This window comes from Colletotrichum gloeosporioides (genome assembly GCF_011800055.1).
Source record: "Colletotrichum gloeosporioides strain Lc1 chromosome Unknown consensus_54, whole genome shotgun sequence".
Lineage (NCBI taxonomy): Eukaryota > Fungi > Ascomycota > Sordariomycetes > Glomerellales > Glomerellaceae > Colletotrichum > Colletotrichum gloeosporioides.
This window is the reverse complement of record NW_025544699.1, coordinates 414286-433145: the sequence shown is the minus strand read 5'-3', so window position 1 is coordinate 433145 and position 18860 is coordinate 414286. Positions and strand designations below refer to the sequence as shown.

Below are 18860 nucleotides of genomic sequence, written 5' to 3'. Positions count from 1 at the left end.
CGGTCCGCGGAGGCAAGCCTTCTGCCATGGATACATAATCTTGATGCCAAGACCGTACAAGTTCCGGATCAGTGGCCGAGGAAGGCCATAGTATGGATGAGCAAGCGCGAGTAAAGGGTCGGAAGAAGAGGACGGGGTGGACTGTATGACATTCCGTTGCGTGTATTCGGACGGCCCCTGGTGGGAGGTAAGCTCTAAAGAGGTGATCGGGCTCGGCGTCAATCGTGGGGGGCCTGGAGGCAGACTCGATGTCCGTTGTACACCCAAGGCGCGACTTGGAAGGGTAGTCGGCCGTGGCGCTACGGGATGCGAAGCTTCAGAGCGAGTGCGCTTATTTCCAGCGATGGTTGTGGTGGTCGAATAGGCGTGGCCTTGTTCCTGTGCGGATTGCACCGAGGTTTTATGCCATGTGCCGTTATTGGAGGCCATGACGAAGCAAATATTTGATGGTGAAAACAGAAGAATCCATGGATCAATGCAAATTTAAGCTTGACACAGCTTTGAGGCAAAATGCAGGCAGGTGTTTGAATATTTGGGCAAGTTTTGATGGCCAGCAATCGAGCTTCACCGATAGGCAGCAGGCGTCCCGTTCATGATGCAGCTAGCACTTGTTGATAGAAAACGGGCAAGCGCGTTCTGCAGACGTGTGAAAGGCACAAGCAGGGATGACCCGCCTTGCAGGGGTAGCGCGAAATCATGTGTCAAGAGCGGTATTACCTCATCTTGCTCATGATGAGGGGGGAAAGATACGTACCGGCGCTATTGCTTCAAGTGTTGTCTGATTCGAGTCGAACATAGGGCCAGCAGTGGGCAGGCAGTCCAGTGGTCGCTGGACTCGGCCGGGTTGACCGGGCCTCGGTACGTACAGTCTTCACTGACTGCCCGTCCTTCCCAGAGATCGGGGATCCACTCCACCGAGCCACAACTTCACACACGGCCTGGTGGGGTCCACGCGCGTGGCTTCTCATCCGTTGCCCCCGTGTGGCTGACTACCTACTCTACTCGAACGGGCCAGACGTGGCACTGACAATTCTGTTGCAAGATTTTTTGGGATCGGGACCGGTTGGGTTGGGGTCGGACTACTTTAGCCTGGCCCGCTGGACTTATGCCACACGCATACGTCGGACTTTGGGGCGGGAAGGGGGAAGGGGGAAAGGGATGGGTCCGCTCGGCTCTTGCTTGGGTGGGGGGGCTTGTCTGAGTTGTAGGAGATGGGAAAAAGGGACCGGTCAGAAATGGAAACGGAGAACGTCTTGCAGAACACCAGGCCCGATCTCATGTCGAGAAGTGAGCACAAGACATGGCCAAGACCAACCAGAAGAGCCGGAAGAGGAGTGGCAAGATTGACGACAGGAACAGCGCGAAAAGAAGGGCAAGAAACAGCATCATGGCAGACTTGGGACAGGGGGTTGCCAGGGTCCTGTTCTTTGTGTATGCAGCGCCAAACCAGTGGTCAGCCCCAACCATCAGGAACCCGAATAGCACCGTACTTCATTAAGTACGTAGGTACCCAAGTCGCGGACGAAGAGGATGATCCAGGTAGGCCCAAGAGCCAGCGACAACCCTTCCCGGAGGTACGCTACGCCCCGGCGCGGTCGCCCCCAGGCCCAGCCGTCCAGATGAGGTGCAAGACCCTGTCCCCGGACAGGGATCATCATCTGGCCCAATCCATTCGTTAGCGCACAGCACCTCACCTCACTAGCCTGTCATGGCCTGCCACCAGCGACCATCATTGACCACCATCCATCTTTTCCTTCCTGCGTGATGGTGTTGATGAGACGGACGAATGAATATCGATGGCATCTTACGGTTGCTGATTGATGGACATTTGGCAGTTTGCCTTTTCAAGCTGGGCTTGGGGACCGGTTTTGAGCAATATAGCTTGGCAGCCGAATGTCAGCTTGACGGCGTTTGCTGCGCGGTAGCGATTGAGGAGTGTTCCCCTCATCGAGTCCCGTTACGTCGCGATCGTCAGACGCCCATGGCCGATTCTTCGTCCCCTAGCCCAACGATCTCAAATGCAGTCGTCAGAAGAAGTTGTGTTAACGGCGACGTATTGAATGGCCCCCGAAATGTGTGGTTCTGACATACGCGGGTCATTCGGTATTTTGGCGACGTTAAGATTTTACCCCGTTGGTTGAGTTCAGCCACGACGTTGTTGACGGCCCCATGCAGGCACGTCCGATGACTAGCCCGGGGTGCCAAGGGAATTGGGACAGTTGTTCAAGAAATACGCGATCCAAGTTTTGAACACTCCTACATTCTTAAAATACTGCTGTCGCTGTCTACCGCCTGGTGTTTTCCCGATGAAACGGGACGGGGTTCATTTGGCAATGCATGATTTCGTGGCCGGTGGATTGAGGGCGGTTGGAAATGGGCCTGCGCCGGGAATGCGCCTGTCGCTCGCTGGCGGTCGGCCCCTTGCACCATGCGGCATGAGGTGCCCTTTTTTTTTTCTTCGCTTGTGCCGGATCAACCGACAAATGCGGTCAACCTCATCTGTCTTTTTCTGACGTCCACCGTCTTCACAGGAGCGAGCCTCAGGCGCAACAGGGCTGCTTGCATCGTGNTGATTCCCCCCCCCCCCCCCCCGGCATGCACTTCATAGTCGCGATGTCGTGTATTTGCATTGCAGACTTGAGCCGCAGCCCTCTTTTCTTCTTCAACTCTTTTCCCGCTGTTCATTCATCGCGAGACATTGGACAATTTGTGTGCGATGGGTGTTGGCTGGGCGCTAGGTCGGCCAGCGAGCAAGCGAGTGTGCTTATTGGTGACCCAGTCCGACTGCAGCTGAGCCGAAAGTTGTGCATTGTTCAGCAGGAGCCTCTCATCATCTTGAGTCGCTATGATGGACGAATCGTTATCAGCACCTGTGTTTGAGAAAGGCGAATGGCAGGGCTGGGATGTCTTTGGTGGCTGTACAGCGACGGTCGCGCAGTCGACCATACAATTACAGAGTTGATGGCTGGATGAATGGTGCCTGCAGAGAGGCGCGGTCGTTGTCGTTGAGAATTATAGGTTGCCCTTCACCTCATTAGTCGTGCTCACCAAGGCGTCGCCCCATTTATTTTGCGTGGTCGCCTCCGCCGGTTCCTTGACCACGGCAGCGCTGATGGGCGAGATTGACGAAGAGCGATGCCATCGCACGATCGTCCTCGCTCAATCTCACCAAGCCCGTTGGGCCTGGATGTCGCCGAGGTGAGGCAGAACCAGCTGACGCTGCGAGCGAGGTCGTTCGTTCTGACAGTGTCGGTCGTCGTCAGGGTACGTCCAGCTTGGGGTCGTGGCGCCTCAGTCATGGCAGGGAAGGACAGGGTAGCATATGTGGGATACGTACCGGCTCGGTCGTCTGGCAGCGTCCCTTGCGGCTCCACCCCGACGTCGAGACGCAGTACCAAGTACTTCGGTCAGGTATCCCACACAAACCTCCATCGTGTTCACTCCCCAGTACCGGGATGTACTCGAGAGGATTGGTATGTGGTTTGAACTTTGAAACACACAGTAGTATTGTTTGCGCTGATGTGTCTTCAAACCGGACGGTCATCAGAAACGTCAACAGAAGATTGCATTCGCTTGGAAACAAATCCAGGACTAGCGGGGAGCGGGAGCGACAACGCCTCGATCTCGTCTGTACCTGACGAGACACGAAGTACTATGGTACGCCGCACTGGACGGGGTGGTATGCGCCTTGCCTCGGAACAGCTGGACGGGCAACGGTCGGCATCTGACTGCTACCGCGAAGGACGTCCGCCGCTGCCCACCCCCAACGTCGACCGCGAGATCCCAACTCTGTAATCCGTGAGAAAAATTCGCCGTGTATGAGATCAGGTCAGTGTGCCTGGGACGGTTCCCGCCCAGTATGGTATGGAAAGTGCCGACCTGCTGGAGCTCAGGAGCGGCTGGCCTGATTGCACGGGCTGAGGCTGGATGTCGACAACAAAAGGGATCGGAAGCCCCCACAGCCTGATCTGACCTCTGGCACAGTGGCCGCTCATCTGTTCTTTGTGCTGCCCCAGACTACCTTGCGCTTTTCTTGATGCCACTGCCGCCGGAGAAATGAAGGCTACCAAGCGACGTCGTTAATACCGACGGACGCGTGCCGCAAATTGCGGGTGCATTCCCAAAAAGCAAATCAGCCTAGCATGACTCTCTGCAGACAGCAGCTATTGATTTTCAAATACCAACCGATATGGTCTGCGAGGTAAAGAACCGTTGCGAGGACGGAAACTCCGCCAAGAGATGTTGTTCAAATTGAGAGGAGGGGAAGCCTGTGGACGGGGGCAAAACAGCCTGCAACAGAAGACCAGAAAAAAAAAAAAAGCATCCAAAAACCGATACCCGGGCGGGCTGTGGGAGAGTGGTCGCGCAGTGATATACTCCGGAATTGGAGGCCCCCATGTCGTGCATATAAACGTTGGCAGGGCTCACATACCACCGGATTTATTTGCAAGAAAGGGTGGGAAGGGAGAGCAGATCAGGCCAATGTTGCTTCTTATCCGAAGCCATGCCCATGGCTGAAGCTGAGACGAAAGAGAAGGTACCAAGATGAGGTGCTATCAAATAATTAATTACCAGGCAAGGCAGGTAGGCAAGGCAGGTACCGTGTCGGGCTGCCTGGGGTGCACCCGCTCCGAGGCACCTCCCGTTACCCATTCCTCGCTTGTGTTAGACGGAGACGATCGAGCGCGAGGCCGAGTGAACAGTCAACGACTTGGGTGTTCAGAACAACCCGCAGAATTATCTGAGCGATCGATAAGAATTGCATAACCAACTTGTGTCAACGAGCAGGAGCAGCCCAAAGTTTGGCACTGGCGAGGCAGGAACTAAGCAAGCAACAGCAAACCGGCCAGACGGGGACAGACGCAAAGACGCAGCGACAGTGGTGGGTGGTGTTGTGTTAATATTTGGGTGGGCGGCCAAGAGCCACTGGGCTAGCAGAAGGTGGGATGGAAATGGAACCGACACACATGGGTAATGACGGGGGTGTGGACAACATCTCGTGGACATATCCCTACTCCGTAGGGAGCACTTCGTTTCCACAGGGTTGGACAAGCCGGGGTGCGACGAACCAAGGAAGGGGATCGAAGGAAGAAGTGGGCGAGTCGCCGGACACAGCCAGCCAGCAGCAGCAGCAGCAGCAGCAGCACATATCACCATGTAACTTGGGAGCAGCGACCGTCGGTCGACTCGAGTTGAATCAAAGCACGGTTGGCCGATGGCCTCTGGTGTTTCCGCATTTCAGCTTGGACTCAGGACGAAAAGGTACATGGCAAGCATGGATAGAGAAGTTTATGTAGCCCATGTCGACATTGAACGTGAGGTCACTGAGAGTCCAGATATGCTGCCAGGTAAATCTTGACCCGGCAAGGATGCGTCTGAGGCACTGCGGAACACATCAGCGAGCAACGACGTGCGGGTGTGTGTGTGTGTGTGTGTGTGTGTGTGTGTGTCCGTATGCGGATATCGAGGAGGATCGAAGACTGCGATAATACCTAAATGGTGGTGTCGGCGGCAAACAGAGCATGTACCTTTAAGGTATCCCGTGCCTCGAGAACTGAGGCGCCCCATTTGCCTTGGAGTGAAGTCTATGGCTATCGCTGCAGTGATTGATTGTATGATGCCCTTGCCCACTTGCCAAAAGACGGACAGCAGTAAGGTAGTTAGACCTGGAGACGAGGGCGGCGGAGAGCATTGGCTGGGAGAGTAGCGATGCCAAAACTGCAAGGGAAAAGAACACTACATAGGGCGCAGCAAGATGGGTGGGGGAGGGAGATGGCAGGCGGGACGTGGACGTGGACAGCTCGTCTGGTAACGTGGAGGGAGGCAATCGTGCACGCGAGCGCGTGAGAGGCCAACGAGGCAGGCAGGAGGTAGGTAGGTAGCAAGTAAGGTAGGGTAGTGAGTAGGGGATATGACGGACGTGGCAGTAGCAGGAACTGCGTGTGCAGAGTGGGAAAAGCGACAACCGCAGGCGCCGCAATGCCTTCCTCGCCTTAACGTCTCATTTGCCATGGCCATCGTCTCTGCACCCAAGTTCCAGGGATGTTTTCCTCTTTGCACTCTCCCAACCAACCCAAGGTTCTTCTTGCCTTAATAATGCCGAGCTGCTTGCCTGCATATCCGCTGTTGGCCAAAGGGCGAGTGAGGTACCAATGTTCTTGAGGTAGGGAAAAGGAAAAGGAAAAGATAGCCAATTGAGGTGGAGGGCATGTACAGACAGACACTGGGCGAGGTACATGCCATCGTGCCTACCTAGCTAGCCAGACCCCCGACCCCCGTCCCAGGCCAGACCCAACAATGGAAGCCAGCCAGCCCCGGCCGGCCGGCTGTTTGAACGTCAACGTCGTCAACCTAGTTTTTTCGTCGTGAGTGAAGTTAATTGAGCCTGCTGCCACCTCGCCCTCCGACTTGGCCACACACTGACGACTTCCGACACGCTGGGGACAAACATTGAATTTATTTGCCCATAGATCGGGATGCCGATGGCAAGACATGAGGTCGGGGCAAGGTGTCTGATGTCCGATGAAGGCAAGGCAAGGCAGGGTTTGTATGCACGGAGGACCCAGTCAAGGTACGTCAATACCTCGCCCAGCAAGCGAGCGAGCGGGACACGGCGAGACAGCGACACGGCGACAGAATCAGAAACAGAGCGATTGAGCAGAACAGGTGAGCGCGCCATCAGGAGGGGCAGCTGATCTGGAGGCTGGAGGCATCGTATACACGCGCATCCTCGCTTTGCTCTTTTCCCTCCATTGTTTCTTTCTCAGTAGTCGTGGCCATGTGGTGAATGGTAGGTAGGAGACGAAAGCGAGAGGCTAGACACATGGTGCTGCTGCCCTCACGCAGACAACCCAAACATGCGGTCGGCCAGAGGGGAAAGGGACTTCCATTACCTGCGTTGGATGTGTCAGGGCAATCCCCCCCAACTCCCACAAAGAGCGCATGGCGGCGATCTGATAGAAGGAGAACAGAGGTGAGATGGACATGGGGGTGTGTTGTTGGATTCTGCGGCGTTGGCAACCTTGGGGTGAGGTGTGAGGTCGACGGTCCCTTGGTCTGGTGCGAGAGTGATGACTGTGGGAGCGGGTACAGAGGTACAGAGTGGGCCTAGTATCATGCAGGTTGCATCGATGTATCGTTACCACGGACTGCGGTGAGGTTTGGGTGTGGCTGGAAGTACCACATCCTGACCTGCAGCAGATCGATACCTCCCGCGTGGCCCCACAGCAAGAGAGGGAAAAATGAGAGAGAAAGAGAGAGAGCGCGCGGGCCTGGCTGCTGCTTTTCTGCTATTCCTTCAACTGCTGCCGCCGCCGCCTCTGAGGCCGAGACGGGACTGGAGAGGAATTGCCTTGGCTTAACATTGGTCTGTTGTTGATAGGCCGGTACGTACCGGACACCTCAGGTACTTGACCCATACTTTACCTTACCTGCCACTGCCAGACCTGACGCTGCCATGCAGCGCGGTGCGGTGCGGCAGCGGTTGAAATAGTCGCCTTAGCAGGAGCCACAATATGCGGCAGCAAAGCAGAAGAGCACCTCAGCAGAGCCCGGAGTCATGGGCGCGGCAAGGCAAGACAGCACAGGGCAGGGCCAGGGAGACAGCTGATAAGCTGAAGCGAAGGTGAAGAGACAAACCGATCGGGGCCGGGCCAGGTGCAGTCAGAAACAGAGAGGCATGGACAGAGTCGCTGAGTAGAGCAAGGTAGAGAGCAGAGAGCAAAGAGAGAGATATGCAGCGGTGCAGCAGTGCGGTGCGGGTGCTGGCCCTTGTCATTGTCCTGGTCCCTGGTCCATCCAATTCTGGTCGTGGTCGTGGTCCTGGGAGCTGGGAGCTGGGAGTGGGAATCGGAGCTGGTAGTAAACTAGTATCCGTAGTAGTAATGTGGTGAGTGGTGTACATATGGCAATGGAAGGCAAGGTAGGTAAGGTAATGTAGGTAGGTAGCTGGTATTGGCTGGAGCGAGCGCGACCTTCGTCGACGTTTCCCGTCCACGGCCGCGGTCACGGCCGCACGTCTTTGGTTCCTCTCCATCCATCCTTACCTACCTTGCCTTACCTTTATTTCTCCATACCTACCTTTTACCTCTTTCTACCTCTACCTCTGCCGCAGTACCTTGCCTCCTCCTGGCCTTACCTTGCCGTGAGGTACCTTGCCTGCCTTCCCACACCTCCACGCCGGCACCGTACTTTCCTTGCCTTACCATTTTGTCTTCCGCTTGTCTGGACCCGGCCCCGTCTTCTTCTTCTCCTTCCATCTTTCCACATCACTTCCTCCCTGCCCATCTTCACCACCTTCAAACTCAACCCAATTCACCCAGCTTCACCTCTCCCTGGTCGCGCCGCCTTCTATCTTGACGCTCGGCTGTCATTTTCTTCCGCTCACAGCCCCTCGTCCTCTCACAACACACACTCACCCTTCCCTTTTCCTATTCTACAGAGTACACTCACTCTCACTCTCGTCCACACGCATACATCCCATCCACACAAGCATACGCATCCATATCCCACACTCACGCGCACCCGCCCTCTTCGGCTTCGCTGTCTGCCTGCAGGACTTGTTCATATCCAAACACTGTCATCATTTGAATATCACAGTACCCTCCTGCTCGAGTCTGTCTCCGACTCGTAGCCGTCTCATGGGCTCCATCTGGTTCCCATCGCCCGTCGCGTTGCATCACTAGCTGTCGACTACTCTCTCGATCGGTCGTCATATGGCTCGGAGCCTCCCCGTCGTTCCTCCAGAGACGAGCTTCGACCTGTCGGCCCTCTTGCTTCTACCCTTTTTGCGGGAAGGGCCCCGACTATCTTCACCCTGCCTTCTGCCATCGTGCAGCTAGCCACAACAACAATGGCGCAGAAAACACAAAATGCCAGCAGTTCTGAGGACCAATCTGCCAGCGCTACCCCATCTGCTCAAGACGCCTCGGATTCCGCGCAACCTTCAACATCGGGCGCATCAACCTCCAAGGCATCTTCCGCCGCCCAGAAGGCGAATCTGACTGAGCTTGACGCTGCCCTGCGCAACTCATCTCAACCCATGGTCAAGTCATCATCATCTGGCTCAGACCTTGCTGCCAAGGACGCGGCCATGGAGGCGGCCAACCCCTACGGAACGCGCTCGCGGAATCGCACTGGATCTTCGCGCCCCAACTACGCCGAAGACAGAGACATCGACGTCGACATGTACGACGACGTCCCCGAAAAGAAGGATCAGGAGTCCAAAAAATCGGCGCGTCACAGTAACGTGTCAGCGACTTCCGCACAGGAGCCTCCGCGTTCCAACGGCCCATCCCGCAAAGCTCTCACTTCCGACGACACCAAGGCCGTCTCCTCACAAAATGGTGCCAAGGATCCGCAGCCCGCCGCCAATCCAGCTCCGACGGCACAAACATCCAGCTCATCGGCGACAACGCAGCCTACCAAAAAGCGCAAGGCCACTTCTCAAGCTGCATCACAGGCACAGGCAGCACCATCCGCGGCTGCATCGCGAAAAACCGCGTCAGGTCCCTACGCCAGCTCATATGCAGAGACGAACATGCTCAGTTTCGAGAGTTGTGGCGCGAACCCCAAGGATGGAAAGTTGGTGGCGGATGACGGGACTGTACTAGCACCAAATGGTAAGACACCAACAAACCACACACCCATCCTTGTGTGCATTTGGTTTTTTTCGGGAGGGTGGCATGCTGATCCGCATCACAGACAACGTCTACCTCGTGTGTGAGCCCCCAGGCGAGCCTTACTACCTAGGCCGCATCATGGAGTTTCTCCACACGCAGAATGACAACACCAAGCCGGTGGATGCACTTCGCATCAATTGGTTCTACAGACCAAAGGACATTGGAAAAAAGGTCAACGACACTCGCTTAGTGTTTGCGACGATGCATTCCGACATCAGTCCTCTGACGGCATTGCGAGGCAAATGCCATATCAAGCATAAGGCTGAAATTCCCAACATGGACGAGTACCGGAAAAAGTCAGATTGTTTCTGGTATGAGAAGCTGTACGACCGCTACATCCAGAAGAATTACGACCTCATCCCCACGTCCACTATCGTGAACGTCCCCGAAAGGGTGAAGAAAGTGTTGGACGAGCGCTGGAAATTCGTTATTGTGGAGCAGGGCCGCGGAAAAGAGTTCACTAGCGCGGTGAAGTCCTGCAAGCGATGCAGCGGCTACTGTGCAAGGTTGGTCCACCCATTTCGCCGTTTGAGTCCGAGAGAGGGACCTGGGGTCACTAACAGTGCAACAGCAATGACTCGGTCGACTGTGCTGTGTGTAAGAAGACATATCACATGAATTGTGTCAGGCCACCGCTGCTGAAGAAGCCCTCAAGAGGTTTCGCCTGGTCTTGTGCTGCATGCAGCCGCGCGCAGGAGCGGAAGTTGGAGGCTCGCCACACGCCAAATCTGCTGGATCCCGCCGGCGACGACGACGATGATTTGTATGATGATGATGACGATGAGATGCAAATCGACACCGAGCGAACCAGCCTCGCCGATGACGACGAGCACCGCACCGGCACGGCTGAGCAGATTTACCAAGCGAGTCTATGGCCCTGGCGATATCTTGGAATGCACTGCAAGCCTGAGGATGCACTGGATTACGATGATCGCATTTACCCACGGGCCAGCACCCGCATTGGTCCGAAGCATCAAGCCAACGTTCTCCCCTGGCCTGGTCAGCCCGTGCAGTATCAGAAGCCTTTGGAGACAAGGAGGCAAGGCAAGAAGGGACCTAATCTCTCCAAGGAAGCCCAGGCAAAATTGGAGGAAGAGAAGCTCAAACGCGAAAATCGGCCGAAGTGGGTGCAGGACGAACCCCCCGGCTATGTGGCGAGAGGAGAGGATCTCGACAGTGATGACCCGAATGCGACGTCCACGCGGATTTGGATGCCTCCTGCGGATGCGGATGCGGAAGCCAACCATGGCTGGGAAGACAAGCTGGACAAGTACATGGAAAAGGCTGAAGAGCAGGCACCCAAGTTCAATCTGCCCAAGAATTCCACTAACCTGCACGATGTGGCCCTGGAGACGTACTTCAACAGCGGCTATAATTCGGACCGAGCCCTCAAACTATTTGCAGAGACCGACAAATCAGCCTTCAAGGAGCCTGACCTGACCGCTACAGAGCAGAAGAGGTTCGAAGAGGGTGTGAGCAAGTATGGATCTGAGCTCTATCTGGTCAAGCGACACGTCAAGTCTGTTTCACCAGGCACAATCGTTCGTTACTATTACACGTGGAAAAAGACTCCTCAGGGCAAGCAGATATGGGGCAATTTCCAGAACAGGAAGAGCAAGAAGGAGGCCAAAAGGGCAGAACAGGCAGCGAGCAAACTGCAGGACGACATTGCCGACGACGCTGACGATTCAGCCTTCGACGCCGAAAAGGCCCAGACCAAGAAGAAGGGCTTCTGTTGCAAATTTTGTCACACAAAGTATTCCCGACAATGGAGGAGAGCTCCGAACGCTTCCGGAACGCCAGTCACTGAGACTGGAGGCAAATCTTCAAACAAGGACAAGGGCGGGCAGTACATCCAGGCACTTTGCCGCAGGTGCGCGGAGCTGTGGCGGCGCTATGCCATCCAGTGGGAGGATGTCGATGAGGTTGCGAAGAAGATCGCGCAAGCCGGTGGTAAAGCCTGGAAGAAACGCCAAGATGAGGAGTTACTCAAGGAGCTCGAGGCCGCCAAGGAAATGCACACCTACTGGAACACGCCGCCGCCCGTCAACACCCCAGAGCCACCTGCAGCCGCCGTTGCCGCACCCTCCAGCGAGCCGCCACGCAAGAAGCTCAAGGGAGCCGCCCCCGACCGAGACTCGGAGCCATTGGCGTCCGACTCTGCACCCAGCCACCCGAAGAAGAAGGAGAAGGCTGCTGAGAAGGCTGCGCCCCCGCCAGCTCCCGAGGTTCCCAAGGCGCGGACCATGCCTTGCGCGATTTGCAACCAACTAGAGCCATTAGGAGACCAGCATCTGTCTTGCAAGGAATGTCGCTTGACGGTCCATCGCAACTGCTATGGTGTCGTTGACAATAGGAATCCTGGTAAATGGGCTTGTGATATGTGCGTCAATGACAAGAATCCTCAAATCTCCATTGTAAGTCATACTCCCTACTTGCCAGAAGTCTGCATGGTACTGACTCCCAAAAGCAATACAAGTGTGTTCTGTGCCCTATTGAGCATACAGAACATGACTTTGTTGAGCCGCCCAAGGTCTCTACGTCGAAGAAGAAGTCAGAGAAAGAAAAGGAGCGGGAGAGGCTTGAACGTGAACAAGCACAGAAAACTGCCGATTACTACCGGAAGAAGCAGGAGGAAACGAACCGACCAGTGAACCCTCGGGAGCCCCTCAAGCGCACCGCCGACAACAACTGGGTGCATGTCACCTGTGCTGTCTGGACCCCCGAAGTCAAGTTCGGCAACGCCAAGGCTCTTAGTCCCTCTGAGGGCATTCCTTCTATTCCTCGCGTGAGGTATGATGAAGTCTGCAAGGCCTGTAGCCACAAAGGAGGTGCCTGTGTTGCCTGCCACAACTGTCGCAACCCTGGTATGTTCTGAAACCCCTTGTCTGATGAGCTTGTCTAACAACTGCCTCATAGTTCATGTTGAATGCGCTCGCCAGCAGGGCTACCTCCTTGGATTTGACATTACGCCTGTCAAGGGGTCCCGCAGAGACCAGTTCAACCTGGTGACTATTAACGGCGAAAGCGGTGTCATGTCCGCGACAGTTTGGTGCAAGGACCATGTTCCAACAAAGTCCATCGTCCACCGAATGCACGACATTGTTAACGAGGATGGGCTCAATGCCCTGCAGCTCTACGTCCAAAGCTACAAGCAGGCGGATCTCACTCTGACTGGTACTGTCCGGAAGGCCAACTTGATGACAAACGCTGCGAAGATGGGCAGTGTGCCTGTCACTCCGGGTGCTCGACGAGTTTCAACCACAACTCTCCCAGTCAATGGTGTTTCCCACCAAGCAAACAGCGAGACGGCCCACGATCACCAGGCTGGAGAGAAGATTTGCATTACTTGCGGTATTGATGTCAGCCTCAAGTGGTGGCCCATTGAGAATTCTGACGAGCGAGAGCTTACCAATGGCCACTATGGAAGTCTCGGATTAGAGGCTCAAAAGTTCGTGGAGCAGAGAAAGTTCCAATGCCACAAGTGTCGTAAGGCCAAGCGGAAGCCCAACCCCCATCCACCGAAGGATCCTTCTCCCGTCGTTGAAGCTGCACGAGTGGTGCCTCCCCCGCTCCCAGTGGTTCCGCCACATCATGCTCTTGCTGCACCCCCGCCGGCTTTGAGAAGCCCTCCGACGACCGGCCCAGAGGCTAGGGCGCGCAGTCTCTCGGCATACGCCTGGGTGGCCCCGGCGCCAGCTCCGGTTGTCGCAGCCGCCGCTGCCGCCAACGTCCCGGTACAGCCTCCGCCCCCGCCCCCGCCTCCGTCTGCGCCTGTCTCCCAGCCCGCAGGACATCCCCCGGCGGCTCCTACAGCGCCACCACCGGCCCAGGCCCCGGCACCTCCTCCTATACCGCCACCAGCGACTCACCAGCCTTCTGGCCCGTATGGCCATCCACCTCCGGGGCCAAGGTACGATTGGCATGGTCGCGCTCCTCAACACAACTCGCCGCCTCAGCGACATCCACCTTTCCAACCTCTGTCAACTCTGCGCCCGCCCCCGATGGCCGTACCACAGACACACCCTCCATTACCGACGGGTGTTCCAAACGGGCACATGGGCCAGCCAGCGCCACACGGAATGCCGCCTTCTCCTCTTATGGCAGGCCCAATCACTCACGGACCGCCGTATATGCACCCTTACCGGCAGGACGCTCATGCGCCACCCCATGGGATTCCCAACGGCGGACCGCCCCAAAGAGGCCCCGACTCATTTTCACGAGGACTGTTGCCCCAACGAGCGCCGTATGCCAGTAGCCCTCCGGGACATGACGCGGGAGGCCCTCTGAGAACTCCGGGTATGCGGCCAACGAACGAGCCTCCCCGGCCGGCGGGCGCAAGCACGAGTCCTTCACTGCGCAATTTGCTTTCTTAGGAGGCGATCACGATCAAATCAATTTCAGGAGTCTTGTCGGCCAATCGAGCATTTTGAGACGGGCCAGGCGTTGGGACCTGTATTGGTCTTTTAGGAAATCATCGGCAATGCGTCTAGCCTGGGTTGTCTGTGTAGAAGACGCAAAGATGCCTCTGCTCTTGCGGACCGGAAGTGTGATGATAGCAAGTGACTGAGACCACGGGAATATATGGGTGGCACAGTTAATCCCGTGAAGCACTTTTTGTTAGATATGGTTGAATAGAAGCGGCAAATGATATCAATATTATACCCGCATTCAAGAAACCCCAAGCTGTCCTACGCAAAGTGACGATGATCGAATGTGTTTGCAAGCCACCTCAGGCCTACTCCTCGCCAATGTCCTCGTTCCTGTCTGCGTCAGCGTACCCGGTCCTGTCATGCCAGGGCTTGGATGAACTCTTACCATACTTCAGGCTTCTCGGCGATGAACTTGTCCATAAGAGCCTTGCATTCTGCGTTGTCGACGACGACGACCTCAACTCCACGTTGCTTGAGATACTCCTCGCCGCCGAGGAAAGTCTTGTTCTCGCCGATTACAACGCGAGAAATGCCATAGAGGAGGCAGGCGCCGGTGCCTACATTTGACGTGAGTAACATGAGTATCTTTGGCAGTGTTCTAAGGGTTATAAACTCACACATGTCGCAGGGCGAGAGAGTCGTGTACATTGTGCTTCCTAGCGCAAGTCAGTGTCCATGTAGGAGACGGAGTCGTAGAGGGTCCCAGAAAATGCTCACCCTTGTATGTCTTGCCTGGCAAGCGGCCAGAGTTGAAGAGAGCGTCTGTCTCGCCCTTGAAAGTGATTCTTCGTTTAGTTCGAGAATATCGGATCAAAGAGGGGGTTTCGACTTACATGGTGGATTGCAGAGCCCATCTGGACACGGCGGTTGTGGCCCCGGCCGAGGAGCTTACCATCCGCGGAAACCAGGGCTGCTCCGATCTTGACGTTCGATCCTGTCAGTCTACCAGTTCATGAATTGCTGCGGTTGCTCTGAAAACGTCGTTATTGGGCACGTACGGGGACACCACCCTCAGAGGCGCCAATCTTGGCCTCCTCAATCGCGATGGCGAGACCCTCTGCGTCGTTCATCGTGGCTAACGGCTGCGGTCGCGTTGGAAGGTGGCGTTCGAGTTAGGTTGGAAATATGAGAGAGAGGTGGGGGCGGGGTATGTAGTTCTGAAAAAGTTGCGCGTATCACGTTTTACCTTTCAGTAAGCCACGGAGAAAACTTGCAGAGCTATGCCGAAGGTCTCCTTTTCTTTTTGAGAGGTTGATGACATTTCTATGGGACGGGACGCTAAAAGGGGGGTTTTCCTGCTAAGGAGTTGGATGATGGAGACGGGTTTGCCGGCGGAGATAGTGAGGGTATCTGGGGATATCCTTATCAGCGGGTCCACTTGGGTCGATCGAGGAGGTTCTGCCGCAAGAAAGAGTCTATGGGAGAGTTGTCAATAATGGTATCAATGATGGCTGAGGCCGTTTTGGAAATCCAAATATGGAATATGTAGGGAAATCATGTTCTTTTATGTGCTGCTATGTCTTGGTGTTCATGTATTGGGTGACGTTGGTTTTGTTTTTCACCAACTCCAACTTGAGATTTGGCCAAGCGACTACTATCACATATTGAGCAAGTTATCAAAAGGTTCCTGCCGTCTAATAAAAGTACGCTCTTTCCCGCTGAAATCGGATGATGAACACGAAAGTGCGGCTCTATATGGTGGTCTTTCCCTTCTAACAGGCTACAGTCAGCCATCCCTCTCTTTGTCTGATAGGACGGTGCTTCGTAGAGAGTTCTCTCTTCACATCATACCCTCTTTCACCTAATTCATCAAGTCTGTCAATTCAGCAGGCAAGCCAGCACCAGATTTACAGACCCGAAACGACTTAGCAGATCCTATCTAGCACAATCACAAGATGGAAGACGACTGCCGGCCCTCGAGACATCACGACCGACTAGCATTTCTTACGCTAACTAACAAGATTCGGGACTGGGCGCAGGTTCATGACACTGCTGAGCCTCGTCTACTGACACCTGAGGATCGCCATCTCATCAGGGCATGCGGCAGAGTTGAACCCCATGAGTTGGCTCTCACCAAATGGAAGCCAGGTCCGGCAGCCACAGACCACATGGTGCGAAGGAGATACCGAATCACGATTGCGGCAACAGGCAAATGCGTATTCGAGGTGTGCCCCAAGTGGCACCGCTTCATCAAGCCTGCTGCTTGCCAGTGGCGGGAAAGAGCAAGGCAGATATTGCCGGAGCTTTTCGAGGCGGAAAGACCGACTCAGAAAGATGGCGCTGGCGATGAGAGCAACGTGCGGAGCAACCCAGACTTGGCTTCACGAAACAGAGACAATCACCGTTGGGTTAACGACGCTGACAGCATGGCTGAGTACGTCTTATCGGACTCCTGCGCGGAAGCAGCAAACTCGAGAGAGAGCCTGGAAAGCAGACAGAGTGAGGAAAGAGAGCAAAGTGATGCCAGTAGCAACGCTGACTACGATTACACATATGCAGGCAATGCAGCCAAGCAGGGGCAGCGCGCCAAGAACGACAACGGCAACAACGGACCATCGGTAAAGACCAGAGCTCATGTTCCACGGAAGGAACAGAGCGATGCACGACCGCGAGCCAAAGCAAGGGTCAAGGCAGCCCGCAGCCTCACGCCGCCCCGATTCATGACCTCGTTTGAGCCTTATCGAGACTCGACGGCCGAAGGCCGGGCCAGGAAGCTGACAACGACCCCAACCCAGGCCAAGGCACATGTTGAGCAATGCGCGAGCTCAACTCCCGAACATCAGACAACGAAGCTCAGCAAGGCAGCTTTCTGGGCCAAAGCCTCTCGCAGACCATCAGATGACATGATAACGGGTGGGCCCGCCAGCCGGGCCGAGTTTGCTCAGATGCTCCAAACGCGGAAGAAGAGATTGAAGCGTGCGAAGAAGTCAGGGCGAGCTGGGAAGGAGAAGAGGGCGCAAAAGGCAAAAGCGCTGAGAAGGTCGCGATGAAGTTTGCATAAACTCTGGCGAGGGCTCGGTTCTATGGGGAGGGGGATGCCTTGGGTGGAGCGAGAGCGTTGGAGATCAACAGATTGCGGTAACAATGTCACTCTGGAACCAATTTCTCCCGAAGCTTGCATCGGCGTTTATCTAAAGTAAACTCGTATATCAAAATTTGGTGGGGCCGTTTCGAGATCATCTCAAGGAGGAAAGACATTGGATACGCCCGAAGATCAGCCCGATGTAGCCACGTGATGACGCATGTGATCCGATGTCCTTCCCTGAGGAACCTCAGGAACGGGAGGTGTCGAGAAGCAAAGCTGGCTAGGCGGCCAAGAGGCCAAAAATGCAGTGAAGACGACTGGGCTGGGCACATCTTCTCCGCCGCCCGGGTTTGGGTGGGCCGTGCACCGTCCCCCTGGCGAATCACCAATAAGGGGCTCGGGACGCGATGAGGTTGACGAGACCGGGGGGAGTTCCACTCCTTCGTCCTGGCCGCAGCAATCGTAAATAGCATCCCGATCATCACAGGTCTCGTCTACACTAGCAGGCGGATGTCCACTGAGAGAGAGAGCTAGCCCGAGATGCACGAGAGACTCTGGAGAAAAAGAGAGAGACAGAGTGTGAGTGGGAGTGTGAAAGAGCCCCATCCCCGCCGACACGGGGACCAAACGAGCCACTGGAATGACCGTAAACGGGACCCAATGTAAAAGGCCCCAGCAGGCAGGCATCACTTTGATCGATGATGGGCGGCCCTTTCCTTTTGGGCTCCGTCCTCCGCCGCAGTTTCCCCTCTTTGGGGGCATGCGCAATAGAGGGAATACGGGAAAAGGAAGGAAGCACGACGCCCTCATAAGGTTCCCGACTTGGGGTAAGGTATCTCAGATCACGAGATGGGATGTGGGCTTGATCATGCGCCATTCAGTATTTGTGGTTGTCTTCTGCATCCCGTATCTGTAGAGTTCCGAGCGAGAACCTACCCCGTTGATTCATATTGGATTATTCCGTGTCGCAACTCGCGCACCGTAAGTAAGACGTTCCTCTCGTCGTCGACGCCACAAGACAGCGTCTCTGAAGAACCCAAAAAGTGCAAAGAGACGTCGATCCCTGTATTAGCGCCCTACGGCAGTGAGGAGTAATTAGCATGCCTTCCTTGCACCTTGCACCTCCAATCTGCACCCGAAGAGAAAAAAAGACGAGGAGAAATAAAATAAAAAACTGGCAGAGACAAACTCACCTCCCATTCCCGTCCCGTGTGCCCCTGCCTTTGCGTTGCTTTCCTCGCCTTACCTTCCCGCCCGTCTGTCTACCTAAGTACTTGCCTCTGCATCTGCCTTACGCCGTACCGTCTATAGTTTTGTCTCGGCCGTTGCCTGTACACAACCAGACGGCCAGGGCACGGCAAGGCACAGCAGAAAGTTGGTGCACCGCCATCATCCTTTTTTTCCCCCTCTTGAAGCAGTGGTCGGAGGCAAGAGCAGACCGAAGTAAGGCACCTTCACCTTTTTATGCTTCTACCCCATCCTATTTCTCTCCCCCATCGCCTGCCCACTCAGAGCAAGTCCTTTCCTGGCTGCTACGTATCCCAAAGCAGGTAGGTAATTAAGGTGCCTTGGGGTTCGGATAGGATAGCAGAGGAGGTTCCGTCACTGGTCACTGGTCCTTGGTAAAGCCCATTGGTCCCTTCCTAGACGGCACCACTGTGCACAGCCGGGTTTAGGATTTGCCCAAGTTTTGGGTGCAGCCGATCGAGCCCACACTAAATC

General features: G+C 55.5%; 3 protein-coding genes across 3 annotated transcripts; 2 read left to right on the top strand and 1 right to left on the bottom strand.

The window, feature by feature from the left end:
• Positions 1-8851: 8851 nt before the first annotated feature.
• GCG54_00004623 (Lid2 complex component snt2) lies at positions 8852-14056 on the top strand (the record flags this gene model as incomplete). The annotated part of the gene is made up of 5 exons (XM_045404669.1): positions 8852-9620; positions 9703-10186; positions 10252-12097; positions 12151-12547; positions 12600-14056. 5 exons carry the CDS (start codon positions 8852-8854, stop codon positions 14054-14056), a joined length of 4953 nt encoding a protein of 1650 aa, XP_045262612.1.
• A 362-nt stretch (positions 14057-14418) lies between these two features.
• GCG54_00004622 (Cytosine deaminase) lies at positions 14419-15183 on the bottom strand (the record flags this gene model as incomplete). Its single annotated transcript, XM_045404668.1, has 6 exons — positions 14419-14443; positions 14499-14670; positions 14731-14769; positions 14831-14885; positions 14947-15047; positions 15108-15183. 6 exons carry the CDS (start codon positions 15181-15183, stop codon positions 14419-14421), a joined length of 468 nt encoding a protein of 155 aa, XP_045262611.1.
• Positions 15184-16008: 825 nt separating this feature from the next.
• Positions 16009-17103, top strand: GCG54_00004621 (uncharacterized protein; the record flags this gene model as incomplete). The annotated part of the gene is made up of 1 exon (XM_045404667.1): positions 16009-17103. The coding sequence occupies one exon, from the start codon at positions 16009-16011 to the stop codon at positions 17101-17103; it is 1095 nt and encodes a 364-aa protein (XP_045262610.1).
• Between the last annotated feature and the right edge of the window lie 1757 nt (positions 17104-18860).